The sequence below is a fragment of the Pteropus medius genome, unplaced genomic scaffold (genome assembly GCF_902729225.1).
Source record: "Pteropus medius unplaced genomic scaffold, Ma_sr-lr_union100, whole genome shotgun sequence".
Lineage (NCBI taxonomy): Eukaryota > Metazoa > Chordata > Mammalia > Chiroptera > Pteropodidae > Pteropus > Pteropus medius.
In genome coordinates, this window is record NW_024351729.1 from 7,500,941 (window position 1) to 7,514,817 (window position 13,877).

The 13,877-nt window shown below is 35.5% G+C and overlaps 1 protein-coding gene across 2 annotated transcripts in view; it reads left to right on the forward strand.

The window, feature by feature from the left end:
- PLCL1 (phospholipase C like 1 (inactive)) overlaps nucleotides 1–13,877 on the forward strand; it is a 284,787-nt gene that overhangs the window by 240,198 nt on the left and 30,712 nt on the right. The window contains exons 4-6 of one of the 2 annotated variants that reach the window (XM_039844345.1): nucleotides 2,667–2,742; nucleotides 4,875–4,984; nucleotides 5,737–5,943. In XM_039844345.1, the coding sequence (XP_039700279.1) occupies nucleotides 2,667–2,742; nucleotides 4,875–4,984; nucleotides 5,737–5,757 (207 nt within the window). In that variant the 3' untranslated portion in view covers nucleotides 5,758–5,943. Of the gene's footprint in view, nucleotides 1–2,666; nucleotides 2,743–4,874; nucleotides 4,985–5,736; nucleotides 5,944–13,877 lie in introns of those variants that run through there. The other variant, XM_039844344.1, reaches the window with a different exon arrangement.

Here is a 13,877-nt window from a genome sequence, read left to right on the forward strand (position 1 = left end):
ATAAAAAGATAGAATGTCCTAGGAATTTGGACGTAAGAAAGGGAGGGAAGAGAAAATCAGGACACCAGTGGAAAAGGGGACATTGATGTGAGGTTTGAAGCGAGCTTGAAGCCTGGTAAGACTTGACTGGGAAGACAGGAAGATGCAGGGGGAGAGGTAGAGATTGTAGATTTAAAAAAAAAAAAAAGAAGGGGTCATTTGAATGACCCTGAGGAAAGAGCAGCAAGGGGTGGGATTGAAAGTCTAGGTAGAAATGTTATCCCTGGCAAAAGAGGACGACACTTCCTTCTCAGGTTGTTACAAACAGGCTATGGAGTTTTAGAAAGCAGGAACTGTACTCTTTTTGTTTTCAACACTGAGAAGATAACTTAGTAAAATACTGCGAAGGAAACTATTTTTAAATCAGAGAATGGTATCGTATATTCTCTACTTAGAACAAAACCAAGAGAAATGAATATAAATTGTCAGTTAAAACATTACTAAAGGAAATGATCAATCCTATTCCATTTTTTTTTTTTTTGCATTTTTCTTAAAAAAGATATGTTTGAATCTGGTTGAAATGCACTGATTATAGGCATACCCTCATATTTTTTTTCTGGTGGGCTAGGCCAGGTGACTTCGGGATGCTACATTTCAGGTTTAAAAGATTGCATGTATTTGAAGACACACAATCTCATGGCCAGGACAGACAAAATTAGAAAGGTGCTATTTTTTTTTCATGAAAATAAATGAGATGCCAGGAAACTGGGATTTTAATTCCAACTTGATCATTTATTAGTTCTGTTTTTTTGGGGGTAAGAATCTTAACTCCTGTAAGCCTTAGCTTAATTTTTTAAATATAATTAGGGGAGTGGTCATGATAGTTAAGATTCTTGTAGCCTTAAAATTAAATAATTCTAAAAATGTACAGTATATTACCTATTTTGCTTATGGTAAAGTCACAGAATATATCTTTCTTTGTGAATGTTTCTCTAGCTCGAATTTCATGAAAACATTTTGTCTGCTACTTGACTAACTAGAACATCTGGTAACTTTTGAAAGTATTTTGAAAACTCAACCGATGTTGCATTTATGAATGCTAAGGTTGAGAAAGACTAAATCGGATTGCCTTTATATGAGATCTTTCCCTGCCTACAAATTTCACTTACTTGGAAGATGTAGTAACTCCAGCTATTGTTAACCATTTGATAAATTGTTATTCATAAGCATTCCACTTCTTGGGAGTTGAAAGAGTTAACTAATGCAGTTCAAAAGTTTGACTCAGTCGAGAACTTCTTGAGTGTCTAATTTTATGATTTTGATAGTCAATTTAGGCATTCAAATAAGTCACTTTAGACTAATTACTGTAGGCAGAAAATATGAGTATTTTAATTTTGTTTGGTTGAATCGATTATTCTATTTTATTCATTTGAATAGACTTCTCCGTTATACTATGAGCTCCATGGAGATAAAGATGTGTCTGGTTTTGCTCATCACTGCATCCTATCCCTCATACTTTCCATAGTGCTTATACATAGTGGCTGCTTAATAGATATGTGTTAAATGAATGAATGATATGATTTTACTCCTATGGAGTTATTAGGCACTAACAATTTGTGATTTAATGTTCTTTTCCATTAAAAAATTTTCAGTCATAAAGCACTTTATATTTGGAAGTGATTGTACAAGACTATAATTCGTTCAACAGCATTTAATTATGAAAAATGTCTTGCTCAAGACATTTTATGTCTACTTTGAATTCTGCCTTGAACTCCCTTCAGAATTTTGAGCCAGACAGATAAACATAGAATAGCCAAATGAAATGAGACAACATTTATTGAGAGTAGAAGAGTGGCTGGAAATTCAGGAAGTGTTAGATTGCCTATTGGTTGCCTTTCTTTAGTCATTTTTCAAAAGGGCCCCAAATCTCTTGTCTTTCTGATCATAACTTCTTTATCTACTATCGTCTTCCCCCTTCTTCATATAAAGACTTTTTTTCCTTTCTCCATCTCTCCAACAGTTGTCTTATTTCCTCTACTTCACTCAGTATATTAATTACCTCTTGGACATATTTGCTTTCTATCGAAATATGGAGGGCAGGGACACCAATTTCTTTATTAGTACGTACAAGCTCTCTTGAGTTAACAGCTTTGAAATCTGACCCACTCCTTGTTCTTGTCAGTGGAGCTGGAGCCCTTCTAGAGGGAGGACTAGACCTTTACCACCTTCGGACCACCCACATCCAAGCTGCCAACTTCATAAATGTCTTTGGTTATCTCATAGCTCATCACTGGGTGGTTCCCTATTCTGATTCTCATTGCTATTATCCCATTATCACTTGCCTTGTGTTGTAGTAACTTTGGGGAGGACGGAGTGGAATAAGAGGTGTTCATAAATATTATCTGGGAATGTGTATGCATTTATTCAACAATTATTTGTTTGACACCCATTGTGTGAGGCATGTTGCATAACTGGAACAATCATAGGTAGGTGACTCTAGCTCTGGTGTTAGAATGGGTGGGAGTTGGAACAGAGATTATTCTTTCCTTTCCCATCTCTTGTGGTTAAGGTCATGGTTCTCCATTACTGGCAGTATCATGTGAATCTCTCTGTATGTACTCTTCCAATGAGCCAGTTTAAGGGTTTCTGACAACCACCTTTTTGTTTCGATGTTTGTTTTGTGACAGATGATTCAAGAGAGCCGGTTTCTCGTAGAAATGGCTGACACAGTCCAGGAAAAGATTGTGCAGTGTCAGAAAGCAGGTAATCTTCCCCAACTCCACCCCATCCACCCCACCCACCACCATTTTGTTTAGAAATCATAATGATAATCCTTCGCAGAGTTTTTAAAAACATTTCTAATCTTACTCTTAAAATTCAAGTATTTTATGCCATGGTTTAACTATTCTTTGAGTTCTGCTTAAGTGTTTGGTACGTAAGAAGTCTAGGTGATAGTAGGTGGGGTGTATGTGTATATATGGGGGGTGGTGTCAGATGATTTCTAGAGAGGTGAGAGTTTCTAAATCTACTTTTGTAGTTTGTGAGCCTATCAGAATCTTTTACTACTGATATGGAAGCTATGGTTCTACACTGTCTCTTAAGAACCACTTCATTTTTATAATTGGAACCATGATCCTTTAATCTTCTAGGCTTTTGCCTCATTTACTAGTCCTCATATTAGAATGATCTTTCTTAAGGATGAAATGGGTCACATATCTATGAGGGCACACTTCTGTTTATGTTCACCTTCATCCACACCCCTGTACTTTTATCTCTCTTGGATCCATGTCTCCTTGATCCACACATACAGTAATGATTATGATGAAGATAATGACAGTAATGACAATTGCTTGATATATATATGATACACTAAACACATACACTATGTTACTTTGTCCTCATAACAACTCTGCCAAGGTAGTCATCATTATAACCAACCTATAGATGAGGCATCTGAAATTTTGAGAGATTGGGTGAATTACCTAAGATCCTGTATTAAAACATGGTAGAGCTGACCTTTGAAACTAGACTAGATTTTAAAAATTGTGCTCTTTACTGACTGAGCAGCAGGCTAACATATTTCAGTTGTCAGGGATCACAAAAATAATGAAACCAAATTACATAATGCTCCTATGTGCCAGGTACTACTTTGAGAGCTTTATGAGTATTGATTCATTTACTCTTCATCACAATGCCTTGAGGTAAACACTCTTGTTATTACCATTTTACCAATGAAGAAACTGTACTGTGGAGAGTTGCAGGGACTTTTTCATGCTCACGGACCTGTTAAGTGGTAGAGCCAGTGTAAATCCAGGCGCCATAATCATGCTCTTGCCCAGTGCTATATTTGTGGTGTTGGTACCAGGAAAGTTAATTTGGTTTAGACTGCATTAATAAAAGCAGAATAGCTAGAACAAAGAGAGTGGTGGTAAATCCTCATATCTTGTGGGCTGCTTCAAGTCTTCTTTGAGTAGATGTTTCAGGATGCAGGTCTCTACAAGCTTGACTCTGGTAAGCTATGAAACAATAGACATTATTAGTAAGCTGAAACATGTTGGAATGTTTAATCTGGAGAAGACCCTAGTGGACTTTATCTAATATCTTTCTTCAAATATTTAAAGGGCTGAACTGCAGAAAAGAAATTAGACCTTGTTGATCTGGGTCTAGCTAGCACCAAGGAATGAATAGAAGTGCCAGGGAAAGAGACTTTAGCTTGATACCAGTCATAGCTTTCCAAAGCTGAAATGAGCCATCCAGAAGAAAGAGTGATTCCCATCCCTGATGTGCTAAGACAAAGGCTGAAGAAGCAGATCACGGTGATGTTTTTTTAATGTTATTCTAGCTTGAGAGAATGGTTGAGCTAAAAATAACATCAAGGCCATTCCAAAATCTGAAACAGTTGGGTGTTTCCAAGAGTGCTATTTTTGAAAAATCTTTTTATTTTTACTCAATACTTACTAATTACCATTGTTATCTATGTGGGCTCCAGAGCCTATTATCAAGCCAAATGGATGGTTCACAGGAAAAGAGTAAGATATGTGCATCCATCCCATATGGTTGCCATTCACACATTACACTATTTCATGTAAAAAACAGGCAGAGAACAAGCAAGATAGATATAACTTGTTGGAAGAATTTGCTTCTTACCTTCTCATGTCTTTGTCTCTGGCTCCTGGCTGTTTAAAATATAATTTGGTCTAATGCATAGATTATTGTTAGTTTTCCCCTAAAGATAACTATTTGGTGGGGATGAACAGAAGGGGAAGGATAATGCAATTTTGGGATTTAGAAATTCTAAGAGGACAAGAATGGGAAATTATAGTTTTACTGATAACATTTTCATAAAAATGTCTATTTTTCTTCATTTTATCCTAAGAATTGTTCTCTTTTCAAAGGGATGGAGTTCCATGAGGAACTTCATAATCTAGGGGCAAAAGAAGGCTTGAAAGGAAGAAAACTCAATAAGGCAACTGAAAGCTTTGCTTGGAATATTACAGTATTGAAGGTAAGTGAAATTCTCAGGTGCCCCTTTCGCCTTTATTTTTCCACTCATCTCTCCAGCATATAGCGAAGCATCAATGATTAAATACGGTGATTTGAATTTTTAAGTAATGTATGGCCTACTCACCTGATTGATGCTCTAAGTAATGGGGACATGCATACTGGGGAAGCTGACACACTTTTTGCCATAACAGGACAATGAAGTTTGTGATAGAGGCAGAGGACAGTACACCTAAATCCTATCCATTGCCTGGTGTTTGTGTGTGTGTGTTTTTACCCACATGAACACTTCTGTTCAAGTCAGTATGGCTGTTCTTGTTTGTGGAAAGAATAAGGTCAAGTGTTGTGCGAGAAATATCTAACACAAGTAATCTGAGAGAGCCTTAAACTACAGAATATCTGGATCCATGTAGGATTATTTTATTATAAGAAAAGTCTCTATAAATACATTTATTTTTACAAATAACTTTGGAAGTCAATTTCTTGAGATTATGATTTGCTCTACTGAAAATTAATTTTAGGATTTTAGGTAAATATACCACTTTTCATATTTTTATACATGAAAGAGAAACGATTTAGGCAGTTGGAGCAATTTGTTCCTCACAGTGTGACGGGAGAAAAACAGCTACAAACAAAATTAATAATCGCTGACATTTAAAGAACACATATTCCTTGCCAGGTGCTGTTTTATAAAGTTTATTCCAATTAACATTTTAATACTCATGACAACCCAATAATGTTATTCTCATTTTACAGGTGAGAAAACTGAGGCATTGAAAACTTTACCCAAGGTCACCCAGCTAGTAAATGGTGGAGCTGGAGTTTGAACCCAGGTGGTCTGCTCCAGAGCCTGTGTCTTTAATCTGCTCTGCAGAGAAATGCTGCACATTTATGTGGAAATGCTAGGTGAACTGTAAGACATATCACAAATATTAATAAAAATTCAATCCACAGATATTTGTTGAGCCCTACTATGGCCTGGGCTCTGTACTAGGCATTGGGGATTCATTGCGGACCTACAAAAGAGATACAGACCCTGACCTCATGAGTTAACAGTCTAGGGGCAGGGAGCGGGGTTGGGAAAGATAGGCATCATTGGCTTAATGTGCAGGGTAGAGCTATTGCATTAATATAAAGAGGAGCTTATTATAATACTAGAGTACAGTGTGGCAGTGAGAACCCTAATACAAATAAATGCTTTCTGTTCAGGAGATATTTACGTGGGCTTATTAACGTGCTAATCACTGAGAAAGGTGCTAGGATCCAAATATCAAAGGAGTAATATCTGGGCCTCCAGGGCTAGTCTACAAAGGGAGACCGACATATAACTAATAAAGGCCGTTGAATATTCAGCACTTAATATGTGACAAGTACTCATGGTTAAGTAGTTTACATACATTTTCCCATTTCTCTTTGCAACAATTTTGTGATCTTGCAACAACTTATGTTGACCCTGATAAGACTCTCCCATCTCACAGTTGAGGAAATTGAGGCCAAGGGAGGTTTAAATGTCTTGCCTTCAGCTAGTAAAATGGCAGAGCTGAGATTTTAACTCATGCCTCTGCTTCTGACCATTACCCTGTCCTGCTCCTGTAAAACTTAATCCACATGACTAAGTCCAGGCAGCCTAGAGCGGGGGTGAGGATGCAGGCTCTGTGGCTCTGTGTGCAGAATGCCTGATAGCTGTGAGGCTTTCGCCAAGTTCTGTAATCTCTCTGAGGGAGATAATAATATCCATGCCTAGGGTTTAGTGAGAATTAAATGAGATAATACATACGAAAGATCTAAGTCACTACTGGGTGGGCTTGTTAACCAGGGTGCCCTTTTCCATGTTCTGGACAAACGACCTCTTGAAATTTGAAATTTTAGATGAGAGACAAAAAGACTGGACTCTACTGGAGACTCTTAATTCCAGTGGTGCCTCTGACAAATCCTGCTGTCTATGACTCTTCCTTTATTTCTTAAATCTTGGATTTGGAGGTCTTCGTTCTTGCTTTGTTCTCCGGCTTTCCTATTGATTTGCAGAGCTCCTTAAAGTCTTCTAATAAATGTCCCTTCTCTTAAGTTTACTAGGGCCAGTTTACATTGGTCACAGCTGGTTGAGTTAGTAATAATCATGCTGGTAAGATAGAATCACCAAATTAGTAAGACATGGCAAGGATCACCTATAAAATTCTGCATTGCCTACTGAAAAGGTTTACTTATATGCTAATTTATACAAGTGCACCCCACTATCTAGGGGGACTAGAGATTAAACCAATGTTGGTTGAATATGTGGGCTTATGTAGCTAAAAATATTTAATTTCAATGTAATTTCTAACAAGTAAGGGAGGAGTTGGAAAAAAAGAGAAACGTGCCTTCAGGTAAATGGTGGGTTGCCAGCATAAAGTGGTTAGTGGAAAGGGGCATTGGCTTTAAAGTAAATTGAGCTGAGACTGAAAAATAAATTTTTTATGTTTTCTGCAATTCAGTATTGCATTGATCTGATATTAACAAATGACAGGGAAGCTTGAGAAAACTTTTCAGAGATGAAAATGAATAATATAATGAATATGAATTATAATTAAAGTATCTAGATTTTGCAAACCAGAGATCAGGACTTAGAATCTAGCAAAGAGGCTACAATCAAGATGGTCCTAGAAGCTCCCATACATATATATTTAATTCATATTTTAGCACCATATACAGGTCCAGAGTAGGGACTTGCTTAGCAGATCTTTTGCATTTCCCCACACTTTTGCCAATATCCAACTATATTTTTCCTTTTATTCTCTTTTTCTTTGTTTTCACTATTGAACACAAAATTGATCTCCTTAAATTAGCCACCATGTTCATTTGGGTTGCTATGATGATCCATGTCCCATGACTCTGTCTTCAGGATCTTTTCCAGATAATCATAAGACCAAATAACCATCTCACCCCACCCTCATGTATCGACAGTTCCTTTCATCTGTCTTTCTCCATGATGTTCTTCAGAAATGACTTTCGGTTATTAACATAACATTAAAATCTTACAGTGAGAATTTTTTTCTGTTCTTTAAGTCTTCCCCAAAAAGATACAACTTCACTTGCATAGCTCACCTTATTGTAGTCAATGGTCATTAATTTTTGAAGTGTTTCACGCATGAGAATTCTAAGATCTTCTCTTGGAAGAGAGATATAAACTTAAACTATATCACTGATAAAGCACTATGCTATGAAGTGGAATTCATTTAAAGTCTTGGACTCCATTCAGAATGATCTAACTCTTTAAGTACAAAAAGAACTTCATTGTAGGATTGTCACACCTATAAAACTGAAATTCAAAAGGACAAAAGAGTAATGTTTTGGCAAGTTTTCCCAATATAGTTTTCTAACTTAGCCTGTTGACTATTTTAAGGAACTAAATCCCATTATCTTTTATTTTTAAAAGTTTGATGAAAAAAATAAATTTTAGCAGTCTGGAAGTGTCAAGTAGAGGTATATAAAAATAATATTGAAGAGAATTTATAATTTAATGCATTTCAGTGTGTGCCATAAAACTGGGTCTTTTTTTATGGAATTATGTCCAGTAGATATGACTAATTTTTTTTCCCCCTAATTTTTTGGCTTTTTATCACTGCTTAAGGCTTTGCTCCTTCTGCTTTTATCTTGACAACATTTTCATTTTCTTTGGGAAGCACAGAGGCAGCCACGGCGACCGTGCCTCTGGGGGCTGCTCTGGGGTCATATAAAGAAGGAACATGTCCAATGTTCTCCACGTTGTCCATTGAGAACTCCAGCAGTGTTTCTGGCAGCTGCTGTTGGCTCTCGTGGCAGTAGAATTGGGAGAAAGGTTAGGTTTCCTCCTGAGCCAACTCATTCAGAAAAGAACAGCTCTTTATGAAGTCTAGAAAAAGACCCCCTATGACAACAATGCATTAATAAACTATTCTTCATATTGATATTACTATCAATTATTAAGAAACATAAAGCAAAGTGGTCAAGAGCACAGACTCTGGAGCCAGATACTTTCTAGCTCTGTGGCCTTGGGAAAATTTCCTTTTGTCTCTATGCTTCTGAATCAGTTGGGATATGATAGGTTGTGCTGTGGTACAAAAAAAAAAATTGAAAATCTCAATGCTTTAAAACAATAGCCTATTTCTCTCATTCTCACTGTATGTCTATCATGGGTCAGCAAGCGTTACTTAGGAACTCAGGCTAATGGGGGCTCTATCTCAACAAACACTTCTATAGTCCCAGAGGTAGGAAAGCACAATTGGTTTTAAATATTTCTGCCAAGTAGTGTCACATGTCCATTCCACTCACATATGACTGGTCAAATGGTCAAATCTGACTTCAAATGTATACTTCCTCAAGAAAGGAGAGCAGATATTGCTGAATATCTGATATTGCTGAGTCTACCAGCAACAGATTCCTCAACTATGTTTGCCTATAGGGTTATAGTAATACTAAATGAATTAATAAATGAGTGACTAAAGGAGTTTTAAAGCAGTGTCTGGCATATAAAAAGTGCCATGTAAATGTATGTTATTTTTAATATTAATCAGGAGCATTCAGTGTTTACGATGAGTAGTTAGGTCATTTTCATACAACATCATAAGTAATTTTAAGGGTAACCCTGTAAAGTTCCAATTATGACAGCCATTTTACAGTTAGGAGAATTGAGACTTGAGAGGTTAAGTAACTTTCCCATTGGCACATAGGTAATGAGTGATGAAACAAGGATGTGAGTCAAAAGCCCATGCTGCCAGCCCACTGTGCTATATTGTCAGAATATTTATAGCACCATAATAATGATAGCTTACATTAACTGAATGCTTTCTAAGTATCAGGTATTGTACTAAGTGCTTTATATTTATTATCTCACTTAATCCAAAAGAGTAAGTGTTCTGTCCAGCTAACACGAGCATTTCAATCACTTGGCAATGTATTCTTACAGAGAAGAAAGGTACATTGAGAGAGTATAGCTTGAGACCACCAGTTCTTGTTCATTAAGCAACTCTTTTCTTAAGTTGGCTTCCCAAGTGTATGTCTCTTTTTTGTTGTTTGTTTGTTTGTTTTCCAAATGTACTTTTCTAGTGGAGATGAAATGAGTTGACTAAGTGATATAATTATTAGTTTATCTCCTGTGAACTTGGTTAGGATGAATCAGCTCCGGAGGTCCTGATCACCCCTGAGTGAATGGATGTAATTAAACCCTGACAGATACCATTGAGATGTGAAAACAAAACAAAATTACACCAAAAATACCAAAGCTGAGGGCCAGACCCTGGACGCATCCTGAGAACTTAACCAACTTCCTCCTGCTTCTCTTGGACAACATCACTGTTCACTGGCTTTTAGTCTAGATATTGCCAGCTTCCATATCTTCATGAGATAGAGGAAGTTTAAGAGTTGTGCCTCCAGCAAAAACTGCAAAGGCCAAACTCTTTTTCATATGTCTTCTCCAGCCTACTTCTCCATAGCCTCCGTTCTGCTTCTCAGATACTTACCCAAACTTTCCTTAATCACTTAAGCTGTTAGAAGAGAAGTCTTGGAATCTTCTTCTTTTGAATAACAAACTTGAGATGATTTAGAAATATGAGGTGAAGTCCATATGGGTAAATTCCTCAAGTTTCACTGAGAAGAAAGGAGGATCCTCCTGAGAGGCAAAGATGAAGAGCCTTTTAAGTCACCAGCCATGAGAAGCCAATGTTCAAAGAGTTTTAACAAAACTTTAATTCTGGCAAGTCTAAAGCAAATACTTCTGAATGATACATACAAAATAACAAATTTGGGGGCCGTAAATTCCCACTTTTTTTTTTTTTTTTTTTTTGGATTATCTGTGAGTTTAGAGCTATATAGGAATTTAGACTAGTTTAGAAACCTGCAACTAATTAATATAATTTAAAAAATTATCTTCTCTGGGGCTATATTTTCTCACCTAAAAATGAGATCAGATTTTATGGTTATATGTTATTTTCAGTCTTCTTCTGTGGCTCAACTACATTATATTGTTTAAGTACTTTGGTTGTTTTGTCACTTAACTTATCAATAGTCTAAATAAATCTCTCTATTTATATATACTATCTTCTATGTCTTGCTCTCCTAACTTTTGATTTTTTTTCACAGCACATGGTGCTATAAGACTCTAATTATACCCAGTTTCTATTCTTACTTTATACAATCTCCAATTGTGATTCTTCCCACTGCTCTCTTCTCTCTTCCTGACTGCTCTTTCCAGATGAGATGCTCTTTATTTACCTTGTTGGGAATTTTTTTCTGTTCTTTTTTTCTTTTTTTGTCATAGTAAAATACACATAACATAAAATTTACCATCTTAACTATTTTTAAGTGTATAGTTTAGTGATACTATGTATATTTATAATGTTGTAAAACTATCACCTCTATCTATCTCCATAACCCTTTTTACTTTGTAAAACTGAAACTCTACACTCATTAAATAATAACTCCCCATTCACTCCTCCCTAGTCCCTGGCAGTTACCTTTTTACTTCCTGTTTCTATGATTTTTGACTACTCTAAGTAACTCATATAAGTGGACTCATATAATATTTGTCTTTTTGTGACTGGCTTATTTCACTTAGCATAATGTCCTCAAGATTCATCCATGTTTTAACATATGTCAGAATTTCTTTCCTTTTTAAGGCTAAGTAATGTTCCATTGTATATATATATATATATATATATATATATATATATATATATATATATATATATATATACCACATTTTGCATATTCATTAATCTAATGATAGACACTTGGACACAGCCGTGTTTTAACTTTTTATAAATAATGTTGCTATGAACATGGGTATACAAGAATATGAGATCCTGATTTCAAATCTTTTGGGTATATACCCAGAAGTGGACTTGTTAGATCATATGGTAATTCTATTTTTATTTTTTTTTTTGAGGAACTATCATACTGTTTTCTACATTGGCTGTACCATTTTACATTCACCCCAGCAATGCACAAGAGTTCCAATTTCTTCACATCTTCACTAACATATTGTTTGTTTTTTGATAGTAGCCATCCTAATGGGTGTGAAGTGGTATCTCATTGTAGTTTTGATTTGCATTTTCCTAATGATTAATGATGCTGAGCATCTTTTCATGTGCTTATTGGCCATTTGGGTATCTTCTTTAGAGAAATGTCTATTCAAGTCCTTTGCCCATTTTTGAATTGGGTTCTTTGTTTATTTTTGTTGTCGTCGAGTTTTAGAAATTCTGTATTCTGAATATTAATCCCTGATAAGATATGTTACCTGCAAATGCTTTATTTTATTCTGTGGGTTGTCTTTTTACTCTAATGATATTATTTTTGGTGTCATATCCAAGAAATCATTGCCAAATTCAGTGTCATGAAGCTTTTGCCATATGTTTTCTTGTCAGAGTTTTATAGTTTTAGCTTTAATATTTAGGTCTTTGATTCATTTTGAATTGATTTTTATATATGTTGATAGGTAAAGGTCCAACTTCATTTTTTTTGCATGTGGATATCCAGTTTTCCTAATATCATTTGTTGTAAAGACTGCCTTTTCTCATTGAATGGTCTTGGTACTCTTATCAAAAATCATTTGACCATATATGCAAGTGTTCATTTTTGGGCTCTTGGTTATATTCCCTTGGTCTGAATGTCTGAGTTTATATCACTACCACACTGTTTTGATTACTGTAGCTTTGTAGTAAGTTTTAAAATCATGAAATGTGAGTCCTCCAGCTTTGTTCTTCTTCGTTAATGTTGCTTTGGCCATTTGGGGTCTCTTGACACTGTTGGGATTTTGATAGAATTACATTGAATTTTTGGATCACTTTGGATAGAATTGACATTTTAACAATATTACCTTTCTGTTTGGAATTTTTGCAAACAAAATGCTCTTTTATCCTTGGTTTCATTCTGCAAGGTGTCCTTGCAGTGAAAATACTCAAATAACATTATAGAGGTTTTGATAAATTCAATTTATAACTCACAGAAGTCTCTCCAACTCTGGAAATATAGATTGCAGTCTGATAAATTCCATAGGTTATGTGCTCTATGGTAAAAAGCAAATTGCATAGAATGGACCACATAAATAATTACTACATCAAAACATACTTACATCAAGACATCTATCTAGCCAGGTAGCAGTGCATTTACCTGCTCAAAAACTTACAAATCTAAAGAATTTCTTATATTATTAGGTTAAGTATACCTAATAGTGAAATTGATGTTATATATTAATCTAGTCTATACCTTTCCTAGACCAAATTTAAACATTTTTAAATTTAATTTTTAATTTTAATTTAATTAAATATTTTTTTGCTTAGCGTATGTTGTAAAAATAATATTTAAATTTTGGTAAGCAGTTGTGGTATTTGCTATGCTGAAAATGTTTGGTGGCTAGAACTGGGAAGGGCAAAATAGCAATGATGCCATAGTTGAGGTCTGTGTACATAGTGGCAACCGGTTTAGTCCCATTCAACCTAGCAAGCCCTAGACTCACCTGTCATCTCAGCCTACTGCCTTACCATGCGTATCATTTATCATCAGGAAGAAGGTAGCAGGTGAGAGAGAATGGATGGATCACTTCTAGAAAAACAACTCCAATCTCATGTCAGTACCATTATCTTCAGACACCAAAGAAAATGTTACTAGGCCTTATGAAGTGAGGAATTGCAGTTAGAAAACACAGTGTATGTTCCTGGGGCTTTATAAGCTCAGCTTGATATATTTACACTTGGACTAGGTGTCTGAAAAGGTCTTCTTAAATACATTTTTCAGACCTTGTTATTGTTGGCTTATTAGTATAAAATAAAAGAACTTTCTTTCTCTCACATCTCAAGAAGTTAATTTTATTTTTTTTCACTTCGACATTTATAAATAAGAAGGTACAAAGCATAAAAGAGGCTTCTAATCCATAATTTGACAAACAT